Genomic DNA, 18,653 nt, shown 5'->3' on the forward strand with positions numbered 1-18,653 from the left:
TGAGTTTCAGCGTCTCCCCTCTGAGCGCAGGTTTACAATCCCTAGGTGTAGAACAAAAAGACACAAAAACAGTTTTGTACCTGCAGCCATTACACTGAGGAATAAATCATAGCTATATTTTGCACAGGTTATTTTCTTTTTACTATTAGTATTTTAGTTCATTTCAATATCTCAGTATGATCTGGACCTGTAAGAACTTTTTAATTTGCCATTTTTAATTTCCACTGTCCTAAGTTGGATGATGTGTGATATGTGCCTCTATGTTTTTCCCGTATTTGTGTATGAGGACTCTACTGCAAACAAAATCTACCTCTGGGTACTAATAAAGTAACTTGAACTTGCACTGTGATTTGGTGATATGTCAAACCCCATATGTTTGGAGTATGAATTTGACAGGTGGACAATTCTTACATATTGCACCTTAATATGGAATCATAAATAGACAAAAATGTAGCGTTGTGACTTATATAATATAGATAGATAATATATATAATATGATGATAATACAGACCTCCTCCAAAGAATCGCCACCTTACCATGGTGGAGGGGTTTGTGTGTCCCTGTGATCCTGGGAGCTATGTTGTCCAGGGCATTAGCTCCTGGTAGGGTCTCCCAAGGCAAATTTGTCTCAGGGGAGGGACCAGACTAAGAGCGGTTCAAAAAGACCCTATGAATCGGCAGCTACAGGCAAAGAGTACCTCGCCCGGTATGGGAGCACCGGGGCCCTCCCCTGGAGCCAGACCCAGGGGTGGAGCTCGCCGCCGAGCGTCTGGTGGCCGGGCCTTGGCCCATGGGGCCCGGCCAGGCTCAGCCCGAAGGAACAACGTGGGTCCGCGCCCCTGTGGACTCACCACCCACAGATGAGAGCGATGGGGTCGGGTGCAATGTACATCGGGCAGCGGGCGAAGGGGGGGACCTGGGAGTCCTGACTCCCAGCTTCGCAGACTAGCTCTCGGTACATGGAATGTCACCTCTCTGGTGGGGAAGGAACCGGAGCTGGTGCGGGAGGTAGAGTGGTACCAACTAGATATAGTTGGGCTCACCTCCACGCACAGCACCAGTTCTGGAACCAAACTCCTTGAGAGGGGCTGGACTCTCTCCTTTTCCGGAGTTGCCCAGGGTGAGAGGCGCCGGGCGGGTGTGGGGATACTCACAAGCCCCCGGCTGAGTGCCGCTGTGTTGGAGTTCTCCCCGAGGGACGAGAGGGTCGCCTCCATGCGACTGCAGGTCGCTGGGGGGAAGGCTCTGACTGTTGTTTGTGCATATGCACCGAACAGCAGCTCAGAATACCCGGCCTTCTTGGGTGGTGTCCTGGAAAGGGCTCCACCTGGGGACTCCATAGTTCTTCTGGGAGACTTTAACGCTCACGTGGGTGACAATGGGGAAACTTGGAGGGGGGTGATTGGGAGGAATGGCCTGCCCGATCGGAACCCGAATGGGGTTTTGTTATTGGACTTCTGTGCTAGTCATGGATTGGCCATAACGAACACCATTTTCGAGCACAGATGGATATTAAAAGGAAGCTCCGTGTTTACACAGACTAATTTCACTTCAGACTGATAGTGGTCCTCCTCAGAGTTTCACTCAGATAATTCCAGGAAGTTCTGATGTGGAATTTCAAAATGAAAGTCCTCTTAAATGTCAAAAAAATTCAATATTTCAATATGAGATTTACATTAAAAGGAAACTACCTGTTTCCACAGAGTAATTTCAGTTCAGAATGATAGTACTCCAGCTCAGAGAGTCACTCAGATAATACCAGGAAGTTCTGATGTGGAATTTCTGTGCTAGTGGGTGAGATTTGCCATTGGTCCAGAAAGGTAAATAAAAATGACCATAAATGATGTATTTGTGAGTTATTTGTGACTGTCTGTTTTTGATTTCCTTTGTGTGTGTTTGTGTTCCTGTGTCTGCATGTTGTAGTGCGTTGGCTGTCGATTGGTCTCTGGCCGCTGTGGGACGACAAGCTGCTGACTGACCGTGGAATCAAAGACGGATCAACCATTGAATTGAACAGAGTCGTATTTCAAAGTGGTCGTCCAAGTAGTGGAATGGGTGACAGGGAGGGCAGAAACCAGAGTATGGAATGCGTGGCTATAATGTTAACTGGAAGTGATGTCAGCAGTGAGGCAGCACCACATCCTCAACCAGCAGCAGTCGAAGATCTCCACCAGGAGTAATGCTGAGGACTTCAGACACTAAAAGAAGTCACACAGGTGGACAGATCAGTGTTTTCAACATCACTTTAAAAGTCTAACTGGTACAATGTCTGGAGTAAATCAGGTCCACTAAGTCTTAAAGAAGGCTGATGTTATCCTGCTCTGTCCTCACCATGAGTTATTATCATCTGGGGACACAAAGACACATTTTGACTCGTCACATTTCAGATGTTTGTCTAAAATCATGCGCTGTCCACTTCTTGACTCTTTTACTCAGAACAAATATGATGATTTTAAATGTGTCATCACGTATGTAGGTAAAGGGTCAACTGTTTTAATACCAGTGTTGGTCAAGTTACTTTCAAAATGTAATATATTACATATTATTAGTTTCCTTCATTTTAAAATAATCTGTCACGTTACAATCTTACTGTCTGTGTAGAGTAATTTACTACCTGTTACACTACTTTTTAGTTACTTTCAACAAGTGTGCTCTGAGGATTAGGCTTCATCATCAGGCCTACCAAATACGGCTCCTTTCAGTCACATAGAGACTGAACAAATATGTTATAGGCTCGTCTATATAAAACACACAGAGCCTATATTAATGTGGTCATGTTGGTGTGGATGGGTTCTTACAAAACAACAATAAACGCTTCACTTTGGTCGGTAACGCGGCTTGAAAGGCATTACATGGCATAACAAATTAATGAAATATTATTAGTAATGCGATATATTACTTTGTTACCGCTAAAAGAAATATATTAGTCTATATATTACTCTATATATACTATATATGCTATAGATATTACTCTATATATACTATATATGCTATAGATATTACTCTATATATACTATGGATATACTATGGATATTACTCTCTCTATATATAAACTGTCATTATTAAACTGAATTTGTTTTTCATTGCTGAATAAACAAACTGACCTTAAAGGACAACACAGTTTCATACTGTTTTACTTTGTTTATATGTGGCGGACCCTGCCACCTTTCTAGCTTCAAACAGTGTTCTGGGACCTTATCTTCCTCTGAGAACAGCTTGTTTATTCAGTTATGGAAAAAATAAAAATTCTGAGTTTGTATCATTACCTCATTAATATTGTAAATATTAAAATTCACAGTTTAAATTTCTTCTCCAAAACTACACAGTGCCCCTTTAATGCTGCAGCAACATACTGCTATATCCAATTAATCTGATGGACTTTTTACTGTAAAATCCCAGTTTAGCACAGTAATTTGTATTTTAAAAAGCCATGTTTTCTTTTAAATAAAGGCTGGTGTGTGTCTCTTTAAGACTCAAAGTTGAAAGTGAAAGTATTTTTTCAGCTCTGTTTACTTGTTACTTGAACTCACTCACTGACGTGTATAACTTGCAAGAGGTGAAGAGCCCAGCACAAGCTCACAGATCTATGCAGATTTAAAATGGGGTCATTTTTATCGTATTCAGGAGAACAATCCACAGAAGTGTCACACACAGAAGTGGCTGCAGAGGTCAAGTCCACAGAGAGGGTTATGAAGATCAAAGTTTGTGAGCGGAGGACGGAGAGGACCATCGTCCTGTGTGTCACTGAGGAGCAGTTAAAGAGGATCACAGTGCTGCAGCTGAAGAAGAAGATAGAGTCTGTCTTCAGGATCCCAGGTAGAATCACAACTGTATAAATCACAGTTAACATTAAGTTAAGTTGTTGTCTATTAAGCTCAAATTATGTGCTAGTGGGTGAGATTTGCCAATGGTCCAAGAGAGGCAAATACAAATGACCTGTTAAAAATCATAACTGATGTCTTTGTGAGTTATTTGTGACTGTCTGGTTTTGATTTCCTTTGTGTGTGTTTGTGTTCCTGTGTCCACATGTTGTAGTGTTTACGCTGGCGATCGGTTCCTCGCAGCTGTATGACGATGAGCTGCTGTCTGACCATGGAATCAAAGACGGATCAACCATTAACTTGAATGGATTCGTACAACAATGTGGTCGTATAAGTAGTGGAATGGGTGACAGGGAGGGCAGAAACCAGAGTATGGACTGTGTGGCTATAATGTTAACAGGAAGTGATGTCAGCAGTGAGGCAGCACCACATCCTCAACCAGCAGCAGTCAAAGATCTCCACCAGGATTAATGCTGAGGACTTCAGACACTAAAAGAAGTCACACAGGTGGACAGATCAGTGTTTTCAACATCACATTAACAGTCTAACTGGTACAATGACTGGAGTAAATCAGGTCCACTAAGTCTTAAAGAAGGCTGATGTTATCCTGCTCTGTCCTCACTATGAGTTATTATCATCTGGGGACAAAAGACACATTTTGACTCATCGTCACATTTCAGATATTTGTCTTAAAATCATCCGTTGTACAAAGCTGTCCACTTCTTGACTCTTTTACTCAGAACTAATGTCATGTCATGATTTTAAATGTGTCATCATGTATGTAAGTAAAGGGTCAACTGTTTTAATACCAGTGTTGGTCAAGTTACTTTCAAAATACCATATATTACATATTATTAATTACCTTCATTTAAAATAATATATCACGTTACAATATTAATGTCTGTGTAGAGTAATTCACTACGATTATGCTACTTTTTAGTTACTTTCAACAAGTGTGCTCTGAGGATTAGGCTTCATCATCAGGCCTACCAAATACAGCTCATTTTAGTCACACAGAGACTGAACAAATATGTTATAGGCTCGTCTATATTAAACACACAGAGCCTATGTTAATATGTTCATGTTGGTGTGGATGGGTTCTTAAAAAAACAACAATAAACACTTCACTTCGGTCGGTAACGCGTTACATGGCTTAACACATTACTGAAATATTATTAGTAATGTGATATATTACTCCGTTACCGCTAAAAGAAATATATTACTGTATATATACTACAGATATTACTCTCTATATACTATATATACTATAGATATTACTGTCTATATACTATATATACTACAGATATTACTCTCTATATACTATATATACTATAGATATAACTCTCTATATACTATATATGCTATAGATATTACTCTATATACTATATATACTATAGATATTACTCTCTATATCCTATATGTAGGAGATACACTAATAATAAATGTAATTTATTAATCACTGGCGATCAATAAAGCACTGGTAAATGGGGCACCACCTCCGTTGTTTTGTCTATTTGAATAATCCAGAGGGAATTAATCAAATCCGGCTTGGCACAAAGTCTTACTGTCGTTGCAAACCACTCGCACGGTTTGTTGATGTCACAGTTCATCTCTGCCTCACCACTCTGCACCTGCCTGCTTCAATCTGCCAATCAGACACACCCCTCTCATCAAGTCAACTCCACTCACCTGTGCTCTCTGCTCTGCTCTGGCTGCATTTAAGCCCCAGCTCCACTCTCACTTATTGCCAGATTGTTCTCGATGCTTGCACCAGACTCTCCAGCGTTTCTCTGCCTGATCTCCCGGTTTCGACCCTGCTTGCCTCTGACCATCCTGCCTGACCGATCCCCTGGTAATCACCTCAGCCTTCCGTCCCCGACCACGAGCCTCGCCTGTCCCTTTCTGGATTCTGCCTGTCTGCTCCCTTGGCTGTCCGGTGATTACCTGATTCAGCTCTGCAGAGTGAGTGTTACTCCTGTCTCCTCTGTGGCATCCTGCAGTCCTGTGGCTCTGATTATTCCTGCACTGAGTGAGTACAAGACTGAGCTTCACGGACGTTACTCACCAGTATCCTGGTTTGGTTCGGCTGAACCTAATCTACAATCCCCACCAGAGACTGTTAAAGGCCAGCGGTCAGAAGACAGACTGTTTTGCCTACTGCCATTAATTCCTGCACTTGTGAAAATAAAGTTTGTTACCAACGATACCCGCCTGTCTTTGTGCTGCTATTGGGTCCAAACCAAACCCATTACAGTTGAAGCAGCCAATCACTGCAAGTCTTTATCAAGGATGATGATCTTAATAAAAATGTTCTTCTTGTTGCTTTGAGTGGTAACCTCTACATTGTACTAAACACATGTGTAAAGCGATCGTGGACTAACATAACTCAGAGAAGATGTTTAAAAACACATTTCATAGCGGATTCTTGTCTATTTTCTACAGCATCGGCAGCAAACTGCTTCAGATATGGGATGAAAAGGTAAGCAGCGATTCGGAGTGGATGCTATGAAGCTTATCAAGCTACCTTAGCTGGTTGTGCTAAAGCTAACTAACTATATTTCCATTGACTGCGCAGCCTTTATATACATAATTTTCTGTGTGTACACAGGCGAGGAATGGTCACATCGAGGGAGTCACAGACAATGACATCCGCTCCCAGGTGTTGGAGGTCGAGTGGGCAAACGTCTGGTGAGTTTGTGTCTGTTGAACTGATTCTTCAGCTCAGGGCAACTCATTAAAGCACCCTCTTCTCTTCTCTGTAGTACCACCTACATAACATGTCCTGCAGACCCCAAGAAGACACTGTTCCGACCTGTTCCATGTTTTGGTGGTATAAACAAGTAAAGTGGACATATTCTCCCATCTTTAAACTTTCAGGTGTTAGATGATACAAACGGTCGCCGGCGGTTTCAGTTGAGTACCTACCGAAGCACGACGGGAGTGGATCCGTTGCTCTGCACCATGCCAATGAAGCTGGACGAAGGCTGGAACCAGATTCAGTTCGACCTGTCGGACTTCACCAGGAGGGCCTATGGAACCAATTACGTTGAGACACTGCGTGTACAGGTCAGTGCACAGAGACAGATTAGAAACCAGCTACAACTCTGACTGTATTCTCTTTCAGTTGCTAATGTCTGACCTGCTGTTTTCCTCTCAGATCCACGCTAACTGTCGAATTAGGAGTGTATTTCTCAGACAGACTGTACTCTGAGGATGAGCTCCCAGCAGAGTTTAAACTCCGCCTGCCTGTCCAGAAGCAGAAAGCCAAGGTGCAACACGCACATCCACGCACACACATCACTGCATTTACTTATAACACCACATATAACTTGTCTTACCCCCCTGTCTGTTTTTGTGTTTGGCTCTTGCAGCAGTAGATATTTTCAACCTGCTCTCTTCCCCTGGACCTGATGTGGAGTTTTGTGTGTTGTTTGTGTAGGGTTTTCTGCACAGTAAAGTTTTTTTTGTCCTCAATTTCAATGCATGCTGTATTTTAAGGTGTTTAAAAATACAAAGAACAACAGACGAGTCCATTCATCAATAGATGATCTGGTCATCAATCAGATCAGCAATACATTCATTTCACTAAATGTTGCATCAAACAATCATCCACGAACAAAATGAACTTAAATGACATAAAGCTGCATCTTCAACTCATTTTCCAAATGCAGTAAGTGCAAGGGTTTCAGGAGAACAAGATAACATGAAAAACGAGCTGGGAAGAATTTTGATATCCCTGTCTTAAGCATAAACACTGACTTCATATTTTCCTTCTCGCAATATCAGAAAAACAAAACAAAGCCAGGTCTAATTAAAAGTAAACAACTGAACTGCGTGAACACATTGACACACTGGAGAGTCGCGCAAATGAAAACAAAGAATTAATTGCACCATTTAAGTATGAGTTCAAATTACCATTAAATGTCTCTGCCAGCATATTCTGTCACAGACTGACTTGAGTCATTTTAATCTTTTAGTGGTCAAGTCTTTCCAATGCACAAATGTGCATTTTGGCATTGAGATACAGGAGGTGCAAACAAATATGGTACTCAAGGCATCGTTGCTACATCTGCTGCTTCAGCAATAATCCTCCGATGTTCACTCTTTATAAAACAAAAGATTGAACAAATGTCATGCACTCACTACTGCAACACAGGTTTTAAACTGGGTGACATGTTAAGGTCAGATTAATGGACATATAAAGCTGCCATTTGTGCGCTGAAATACCAATAATGTGATAAGATTTACATATGGCTCATTAACAACAACTGATTTAAAAGTTAACACTTGAAAAAGGTCATACTGCTATAGGGTTACATTTGGACAAGAATTTGAAGTAAGGGCAGTAAGTGTTATAAACTATTAGTATAAAATGTTTGTACGTGTTGAGAGTAAGCATATTTTTCCCAGCAGGCAAGTATAAATTTCAATAAGGATCGTCAGTCTTTTTGAGAACTGGTGTTAGGATTTAACAACAGCCTAAATGCCTATGCCTAAAATGTGGTCAGGCATGGGGAAAGAAAAGAGGACATAATTAAAAGAAAAAACCCTGAAAAGGCTCCAATTTAACATTTTCGGTCAGCTGTCATCATATATTTGGAAAGCATATTAAAGCATAACAAATAAAACAAAAGGATATCATTCTATAATAACTTTGATATGGCAAATCAATATTGGCAACAGTGTCAGGCTGTAATAGCTTTCAAATCAGGACTCTTCAGAATTTAAGAATTTTGATACTGAAAAATGTGGCATGAAACTGCTGTTTGAAACTCTCATTATCACCACTGCAGCTGCTGTTTCTCTTTGAAACAACCCTAATATAACAAACTGTCAACAAGCAAATTACAAAATATACAAATTATTTTAACAAAACACATTTTCCTTACACGATTGCTATAACTTAAAGAATACATTCATAGAAATCTATTGCTTTAGACAACAGCATGCATCTCTTTAAAGTGCAAAAAACATTCATTGGTTCAAATCAGTAAATTAACTACTGGTTCTGACTCAGCTGCTTACAGATCTGACAGTAGATCTCATCCCTAACACACACCAGATTACATCAATTAGATTAACACTATACTTACTAACTTTTCTAGTTCTGCAATTTGAAACTATCAGAAAGGTAGTCAGCTTTTATAACCCCCCTCTGTCTCTCACCTCCTCGGGGATCTTGGATTTCTTCTTCAGGGTGAGGGACAACAGCTTGTGTCGGACACTGTTCTTCTTGTGGCTGTCTGAGTGAGGCGTCTGCAGGGAGGACGGGAAGGAAACAGCTCAAAGACTAATCAGAGATGCTTCTGCTAGCAGGTACAGAAACTAGTCCTCCAGTAAATCTGCTCAGACTATATAAATCTCATCCCTCCAAACCCGCCTTATCCTTACCTCTCCCTCCCCCTGCAGCGCCTGCAGCTCTCTCTTGTAGGTCTTCTTTCCCAGCGTCTCGTAGATTTTTGTCATGACGGGGATCTTCTCACTTCCGTCACTGATGGCTGTATGGTACTAGGGTCTGGCAAATCTCCCATGAGCCTCAGCACTGTGATCCACACCGCCAGAGCAGCCTTGACTGGAGCACAGAAGAAATATCTATCAGGGCATCTACAGGTAGCAGACACTTAGATTGAATGCTTTTTAAGACTTTCTCAAAATATTTTTAAACCAAATTAGTTTTGGTTCTTGGCAGCCAGACATGAGCATCTTTCAGAAAAACAACTTGTCAAACTGGGGTCAGATGTCAAAGGTGGCCTACCAGCTGGTTTCCCTCGTGGTCATGGAATAGCAGAGGCTGTTTGAGAGGCCGCATCCAGTTACTTTGATTTGGCCTTTTTCACATTCATATTATATCAAAATTGCATCGCATTTTGTGAGAAAATAAAAACAGAACAAAAATAACCCCTCAAGCTGTAGACTGAGAGCTTGCAACCAAAAGTGTCAAGTTGGTTTAGAGTACATTGTTGCTCCATCATTCAAGAGAAAAAAAGTTGATTTAATCTCATACAGTGACAGTAAAACCTTTTTTTTTAGCTCACCTCAAAGCCGGCGGGGGCTTGTCCCTCCTGGCCTGGCAAAGAGCCTGTCGTCCCCAGGAAGCCAAACATCTTGTCCACCATGTCAGAGTCGTTGACTCTAAGCATATAACAAATTAAATAAAAGAAATTCTAGATCATTTCAACTTGAATAAGACATTACAGTTTGTTTTAATATGACGAATAAACTGAGTTTTGAAAATGTCAGAATTCTTTGTTGAACTCCCACCTGGTGTTTGCGTTCAGCCTCGGCCTTCGCTCTCTTTGCAGACATCTGATTCCTTAGTTTGGCCTCTTCAGCCAGACGCATCTTCTCGGCCTCCAGCCGCCTGCGGTACTGAAAGGAAGAGACAGGAGTCCACTGGTTACCAAAAACAAGTCAGGCCCAACCAAAAGGTTTGTTCTTGAAAACATCTCAGTTCAAAATTAGAATTAAAAAATAAAAAGCAGCTGAAAATAAAAATAAAAATTCAAATAAAATACAAGTACCTCAAAATTGTACATAAGAACAGTACTTGGTGTGTATGTGTATGTCTCTACCTCTCCCCTCACCCTATTGTACAGCCGGCGAGCGATCATTCCTCTGGTGTAGGCCTGGATGATGATGACGGCCCACAGTCGGTGCCGGAACGCTCGGCGCACCAAGTAGCTCCGACAGCGACCCTGGAAGCACGTGATTCACTGACGGGCCACATGATACGATGCACACAACTTCCTGGAACCAACCAGAGCCTGAAGGCGAGAGAAGCCTGCTCGCATCTGAAGGGACACAGAGAAATAATACATGTCAAAAGAAAAGATTTATTTTGAACGTTTTATGATAATAACTTGGTTATATGATGAATCACAACAACGCTGATATAAAAGCAAATGTTTGACTTTGACCTGAATGTTCATCTTATTGTCTTTTGATAATTATATTAAGATTTACATGCACACTGATATAGCTTATACTGATGTTTTGTCCCCATCTGAGCTTTACAGAATCAGTGACATCTTCATCTCATCACTTTAAATCATTTCTCAAAATTTATTTTTTTAATGTAGCTTTTTATTAATCCTATCCTGTTTTACCTTCAACGTGTCTTAATTGTTATTATTATTATTATTATTATTATTATATGGTTTTATTTGCCTCATTGCAGTCCTGTAATGTTTTAATCCTGGTTAAAAGTGCTTCATAAAGCAGTAGCAGTAGCATGATGTAGTTCCTCACTGTGACCACAGGAGGGCAGTAATCACCCACGATTCTGACAAGTACAAATGTGTCGAAAAAAGTATCTCGTCAGACATTTCTGAGGACTTTCACAATAATATAATCTGGTTGTAGGTCTATCTAATTGCATTGACTACTTCACATTTGCAACACGATGCCATGCAATCATGTTGGCTGCCTCCCCATTCTACCAGTCTTTATGCTAAGCTAAGCTATTCACCTGCTTGTTCTAGCTAATTAATGAACATACAGACATGAGAATGATCAATTTTTTCATCTAACGCTCAGCAAGAAAGGGAATTTCCCAAAGTCTCAATCTATTACTTCAATTCTTGAACATGTTTTAATATCTTCCTGGTGTTTCTTAACCAGCTTCAGTCTCAGTTGGAGCGGGAACTGGAGGAGGAGTATCAGCAACTACCAGAGGAAATCTGCCAGCACCATCAGCTGGAGCTCCAGAACAAAGGTCTCCGAAAGGACGCCCTGTTCAACAGCAGCCCTAGCCCCAGCTCCGGCTCGGGCCCGCCCTCCAACTGCTCCACGCCCTCATACCCGTCAACGCCCAATCGGAGCACCTGGAACAGGAGCATGGACGATAGCACTGCCTCGATGGCCGATTCCACTTCCTCGTCCACCGCTCCCTTCCTGTCTGAGGTGGAGATGTCGTTCAGTTAAAATTATTGTAAAAAGGAAAATACATACATTCAACTGGGGTCTATAATGAGTATAATGTGGGATAGTAATGATATTAATTATTAACTAATTTATTTATTTATTTTTGTAATTTTTTTTTACATGTTCTTGTCTCTCTGTCTTGCTCTTATATTGTTTGGTACTTTTCTCTTTGCATCATTCCCATTTTTTTTGTCCGGTCAGTAAGCTTTTACCATGAGCTTTATGTTGACACTGTTTTTGCTGAAGTCTTTCTGTTTGTAACAGCTTTAACTTTTTTTTTTAAAACTCTTTGTGAGCTTTAAACTGCTGAGAGAGAGGAACAGGGTTATAAAAACTTGTAACTTACATACATTTGGCCCATGCAATTACCTTAACGGTGGGAAAAAGTCATTCCCACCACAAATTTGTGACATTTTGTTTGTAGCAACGTTTGACAAATGAGATTGCTTTATAATAGCCTCATGTCCTACAATTTAAACAATTCAAAACAGAGACTAATTTCCAGAATTGAATATCAAGAGAGGATATAAAGGAAAAGAAGGCTGAATTTTATCCAAATTTAATTTTAGAGACATAAAAATAAGTTTAAAAGCTAATGTTTCAGCTGTAATGGCAGTTGCTGACCAGCAAGAGGGGCTGCAACCTCAGCTGTGTGTGTTTTTAAATTGGTGGTTTGAGCTTTCCAGTCATCGAGCCTGATTATCCTGTTATACTGTACCCAGACACACGCTCATTCACACACATGTGTCGGGAGGATTTGCAGCGTCATTGGTCAGAATAAAGTCTGCGGCCTTTAACCTCCAATCAAAATCCAGACAAGGTTGCATTGTGGGCCATCTGGATGGAAATGAGTGTGTGTGTGTGTGTGTGTGTGTGTGTGTGTGTGTGTGTCTGAAGGTGACGAAGGGAGAGTTTCAGTGATGTAAGTGTCACTTTCTCTCTCACACACACACACAAACACACACACACAGCCACAGCTTATTGGTTCAGAGGCTGAAAATCTGGAAAATCCTCATCCCATCCAATCTACCCTCTGTTTGAAAAACACACACACTTTATGGAAGAACTTCAATAATTTTATATTGCAGATTACTAAACTCTGCACGGTTATTTGTGTGTGTGTGTGTGTGCGTGTGTGTTTGTGTGTCTGTGGCCAGAAGTTAATCTCTTGATGAGACATCTGCTTTTGGGGGCAGTAATACTTCCTGCTAAATGGAAAGAGCTCTCTCAGTGTGTGTTGGTGCAGTTAGTTTGCCACTTTCGCAGCCTGGAGAAAGACGTCATACAGCGTGCTAAATAACAACACAGTCTTCAGATGGCGATTTAAAGCTGCACTGTGACACTTTAATGCAACCATGCACTAAAATTGTTTGTCTAAATCACCAAAATGAGGCCAAAACATGAGGGCATTCCTTCACCCTCTCGTTGAAACACTGTATATTTGCTCAGTTATAACCGGTTTAGTGTCTAACAGTAAAATGATGGCACTCTGTGTTTATGTATTCTGTGTATATGTTTAGTTTTACGTGACTTTTACTACTGACCACAAGTACTGGAGAGGGATGGAGGTCAGGAGAGGCTGAGGGGAGAAAGAGCAGTGAGTTTATTTTACTTTACAAAGAAAATAATTAATGATTAGCGAGCCCCGTCTCATCCTCTCCCACCTCCCTCCTTCAGTGAGTGCTGGCTGCCTGTCTGTCTGATTATTCCCCCTCACACACACTTTGTAAACTGTCATCCATTTAAATGGAATTTTAACAACTTTTTCTTTTATGGTTATTTAAGTTTTTAGTGATTCAAGAAACTACCTGTATCGATTAATCCAAACAATTTGCAGGCTGTAATATATAGGCCTGTCAAGCCCCCGTTACAAATTCAAACCCTCGTTATGTTGCGCATTATGGAAATGTGGGTGATACAATAAAACCTGCAAATCGAATGTATCCGTGGTTTGCACAAAGTCAGTCTCTGCATCTTAAAGCATTTTAATGTGCTTGAACTGATAGTGGAGCTCTGTTTTGTACTGTGGCAGGGCTTCTCAGGTTGGATCAAGAAAGTAACGTAAAGCCAGTAACAGTTATGAAATCATTGCTTTAACTTACAGGTCATTAGTAGGACAGCAACATCAACACACACCTGCTGGGGTCAGCACTTTAAATGGAGACGCTGACCTTCTGATCTGTGATAATTTAACAGTCCATGATTGCCAGCCCGTTCACCTCTGGCTGTCCTGCTCTCAGTGTGCCACACTGCACTACAGTATGTAAATGGTTTTCATCAGCTATCTCATATTGGACACTAATCTATGCAGTGTGAGTATTGACTTTATACAGTGGAGACGGAGGTGAAACTACCGCTAGTCTTCTCCAATCAAAAGGTTTATTTTCCCCAACAAGTCGACACATTCCTGAAAGGCTGTATGTTTAAGGTCATTCCAAGTCCAGTGACCGAGTATTCAAAGTGACATTTGTCAGATTTGAACATCATAAGAAGGCTTTTTCTTTCAGTCTGAGGTGAAACATCCAATTTCACAGTACAACCCTTTTCATCTGATACTCCTTTGCACTTTTCTCACTCTGTTTTAGTTCCTGTGACATGGACCATCAATACAACCACTTTCCAATGATTATTGCTTTTTCTGTCAACATCAGTTGGTTATGTTTGTGATGTTCAGTGTTGGCAAAAGAGTCGTTGAGCACATTTGACAATTACACAGGAAAGATTTTGAGCTTTTCTTTATTTGGTATTATTTGCACCAAGAGAAGTTTTTTAATACTGGATGTTAAAGGTCATCACATAAATGAGAAGCAGACATTTTTTAAGCACCTAAAACCAGTCAACTCCTGACTTTAGCCTGTCCTTGAGATAAATTGTTGAACTTAATTGTTCACCAAAGCGTCGTATCCACCGGTGACACATCAACGTCAGATTTTCTACACAAACTGAGGTTTCTCCAATGTGATAACTGCATCTGCAGCACAGTTATATGCTGTTACAATCTATTTTCTCAGGTGCTAATGCGTGATGAAAAGAGTGATGGGGAAAAAAATTGAGAGAGAGATGTGCAATATTACAGCCCAGTAATGCAAAATGTGTCAGCGTTTCCTAAACCTAAACAAGGAGCGACTGAGGTCACCACAGTATGGATCTGTTCTCCACAGAGGTTAATGGGAAAGATTGGCATATAACCTGTGTGATGTGCACACTGCAGGAAATTTGAATACATGAACTGTCTAAACACTTTTTCTGGGATGATCACTTTCTAGTTTTAATCAGTAGAATATGGTTCATGTTCAGGGCGTACTTGACGTTTTGGGGAGTTTGATCTTATATGACAAGAAGTGACACTAGTGTGATCAGTTAGCTCTGAGACTTGAAGTAATGTACTCGATTGTTACTGAGACAAAATGACTTTAATGTTCCAAAATATACAAAAGTTCAGTTTTATTTTTATTCTCATGCTGTTGATTAAAATCCGACTTAAAGCTGCACTAATCAAAATTTTCAAAAACTGGAACTAATTACTGTTTCTGATGTGAAAGTCGTCGCACATAGTGGTGAACCTGCAGTTCTACTGTGTTTAAGCATCTTTCAGGTTTTTGTTTTGTTTTAAAGGCTTCACTATTTTGGTTGAGTCTCAGTGCTCTCATTGAGTTTGTTTCCAGTCACAGCTAAAAATCTAATTTACTCACTTTATGCCACCTGTCCACACAAAGTTAGCCAGTGGCTGGTGAACTACTAGAGAGTGTAGCAGCTAAAAAAGGCAGATATTTCTCCCAGGAGTTGAGAACCAACAGAATATCCGTGATTACTTAACATGCTAAATCATTAGCATGTGCCCTGTAGGCTTTCACATTGTGCTATCTACCAGTCACAGAGTTACTCCTGGAGTCTTGTCAGATTTGATGTAAAATGGGTCAAACTCCCAAAAAGCCAGTTTAATCCATGAGAACAAAATTATGAGGCAACATATTTGGATATCAGCTTTTGAATCACAATCTTTAATGACGTCCGCTGTGAGCCGTGACACTACAACAGCCGGTATTCTCATCTCTTTTCTTCGGCTCTTGCTTGGCCAGTGCTGCTTTGGCACACAGAGAGAAGCGCAGTCAGTATGCTAACGCCGTTAGCCAGTTTCCTTCCCACCAGAATGGAGCCCGGGGGTTGTTTCTTGTCAGTCGCGAGCTTTAACCTCTGTTATTTCCTGTCCTGTTTACTTTGAACACACTCATTTAAGCAGACATGCACAATATCATACTCTCACACAAACACTGCAGCGTACCGTACCATTAGACTCAATGCTCACTTCAGCATTACACACACAAAGGCTCCTTGACTTTACTCTTATTAGACATTTGGCGTGACTGGTCCCCCTCAGGCCCACCCTGAGGCCTCTGGCTGTCATGGTTTTTCTCCCTCTTTTTTTTTCTCCCTCTTTCTCCCCCTCTGTCCCACTTCCCTTCCTTCAGTTTTACCCAATAATGAGTCCATCTTTCACTTTTGGATTAGTTCAAGTAATTAAAAGCAGCAGTCGTGTTTGTACGCTGCAGATAGTGAAGAAAGCATGCACTATACATCAGACAAGATATGTAGTGTGTTTTGTTGACACTGTGTATGTAGTGTATATGATTGTTGGATATAAAGGGAATACTATACAATGATCTGGATGTTATATTTAATTGTTCTTTCATAATTAATATAAACTATATGGCTGAATATCAGTAATAAACTTAAAACTTCCTGTGACGGGCTGTTGTGTTTTTCTGTGTGTGATGAAGACACTAGACACGTCTTTTTTCCTCGAAAGATCAGACACATTTTCATCCCTGCTTCTGGTTTCTTTGTCATGGATGTGGTTCTCTGTCCTCTGACTCATTTCAGGCTTTCTGGGCTTTTACCTCCTTTCCACTTGTAATAAAAAAGTGTCCATTATTTAACACGTTCTACTCTGCAATGTGTTTTGAGTTTATTTGATATGACAGACTGTTTTTTTAAGGCGCAGCTTTGCCTTCACACTCTCTTTAATCCAGAGACAGGATTTGCAGAAAGTAAAGGGACTAAACTGAAAGAGAAACTTGTTATGGAATCCATCTTGCAGAAAGTTGCTGTGCTGTGCGTAGTTTAAAGAACACACTAGTACACAATGCCCCTGTAGTATAGAAACTGATAAGTTTGATGGATTTTGAGTATCTTCTAACCCTAACATAACCTAACCATATCCTAACTTTAAACCAAGTCTTCACCCTTAGATTTAATCATTTACATTATGGGGATTTGCGTTTGTCCCCATAAGGACGGCGGGTCCCCATAAAGTGTGACATGTCCCCATAACGTCAGTAATACACGTCTACACAAACCCACACACACATGCTGAAGAAGTAACTCTTTTTGTGATGGTGACTTTGCCTCATGTAAACACACACCCTTACTCAGCAAAGAAAGGCACTGACACCATTAGCTCACTATCCAATGAGCAGCTTTAATAGACCAGGCATAAGCTTTATCCTCACACTCCCATCTCTTATTCTTCTCCCATTTTTCTCCCCCCGCCTCCTCTCATCCATCTCTCATCCCTCGTTGCTGCTCGGCAGGGTCGTAAAGGTTAGTTTGAGAATATAATCCATCACCGATCGCTGATTACCTACTGCAAATCCTCAGTAATCAGTGACACAATAGAGTCTGAGAGGAGCCAATTGGTTTGGGAGATTACGCACATTTTATCCGGACTCCGTAATGCATTCTGATTATCACCTGCATCATTTCCAAATGTCCATAACCTCATAAACAAATTGTCATGTGGCCTGTGAAATCTGCTCCAACTACCTCTCTTTTCTGTTCCACAAAATCATCATTCTCTCTTTTATCATCCCTTTATTTCCTCCTTCTCTCCATCTGCTTTTTCCAGATAAAACAAAAGTCTTCTTCCTAAGCCCCTTATCCAAACACTCACCCTTCTCCTGCTCAAAACACTTCAATCCCAACAAGAAAAACATTTTCTCATCACTCCTCTCTCATCCGTCTTTCCCTCTTTTTTCCCTTGCTCTCATCCGTCTGTTCTTCCTGTCAATCTCATTTCCTCCACAACTTCTTTATCCCTCATGTTTGCTAAAAGTCTAGTCTATCCTCCCTCTGCTGCAGCCACTACTGTCTGCTCTCTTTGATTGCATCTGTTTCTTTTTATCCCTCCCTCTCTCCCTCTTTCTCTCGCTGTCGTTTTATCCCCCTCATCCTCCCACTCCGGTCGTCTGTCTCTCTGTGTGTCCTCTTGCTCTGTATCCTCGCTGACATTGCTGTTTCTTTTTATCCTTTTACAGTTCTCAGAACTAAAGAGGACATCCTCTTTCATCCTATAGACATCAGTGTCTTCTGTCGCTGAGTTTGCCTCCTCTCTCTGTGTTTCTTTCAGTTTTTGTTCTTCTTCCTGCCTTGGGCACTAAATATTAAGTAGATATTAAATATTTGATCCACTTTCTGACATTTTTCTTAGCTAACTAAGCTGAGCCAAAGCAATTAAACTCCCCAATCTAAGCTATGACTGAAGATACGATTATGTATATAAACGGGTATGTATTTGAATTCATAACATTACAAACATAAATGGTTAGATATTAAAAGATGTAATATAGACAACACGACTGATCCTCAGCTACAGTCAGTGTCTATTTTGAGCCCCACTAAACATACTGTTTCATATGTATATCAAAAGAAATCTTATAAAGCCATTTATTGGACCTTTTAAAGCCGCTCTTATCAATACTTCTGTTTTATTAATGGACCAAATAAGTATGTGTAACATGACAGGAGTCAACTATGCAATTCTCCCCAGCTCTGTGGAGTCTTTGTTGGTTTTGTGCCCTGCAAACTTCACTGTTTTGGTCTCATCAGTGTCATTTTCAACCACAGCAGGCG

The 18,653-nt window shown here is 40.8% G+C and overlaps 1 protein-coding gene and 1 long non-coding RNA gene across 3 annotated transcripts; both read left to right on the forward strand.

Annotated features, from left to right (window-relative positions):
- Positions 1 to 3,549: 3,549 nt before the first annotated feature.
- LOC141003779 (uncharacterized) lies at positions 3,550 to 4,627 on the forward strand. Its single transcript, XR_012179751.1, has 2 exons — positions 3,550 to 3,816; positions 4,036 to 4,627. It is a non-coding gene; the product is annotated as an uncharacterized lncRNA (long non-coding RNA).
- A 1,589-nt stretch (positions 4,628 to 6,216) lies between these two features.
- Positions 6,217 to 7,054, forward strand: LOC141003846 (cilia- and flagella-associated protein 20-like). Of its 2 annotated transcripts, XM_073475320.1 has the most exons (5): positions 6,217 to 6,300; positions 6,430 to 6,509; positions 6,584 to 6,625; positions 6,668 to 6,887; positions 6,979 to 7,054. In XM_073475320.1, the coding sequence occupies exons 1-5, from the start codon at positions 6,217 to 6,219 to the stop codon at positions 7,030 to 7,032; spliced, it is 480 nt and encodes a 159-aa protein (XP_073331421.1). In that variant the 3' UTR covers positions 7,033 to 7,054. The 2 variants fall into 2 exon arrangements, 1 of the variants encoding a protein (XP_073331421.1); XR_012179760.1 differs by lacking the exons at positions 6,217 to 6,300; positions 6,584 to 6,625; positions 6,979 to 7,054 and having other exon boundaries at positions 6,440 to 6,509; positions 6,699 to 6,780.
- The last annotated feature ends 11,599 nt before the right edge of the window (positions 7,055 to 18,653 follow it).

Source organism: Pagrus major, chromosome 10 (genome assembly GCF_040436345.1).
Source record: "Pagrus major chromosome 10, Pma_NU_1.0".
Lineage (NCBI taxonomy): Eukaryota > Metazoa > Chordata > Actinopteri > Spariformes > Sparidae > Pagrus > Pagrus major.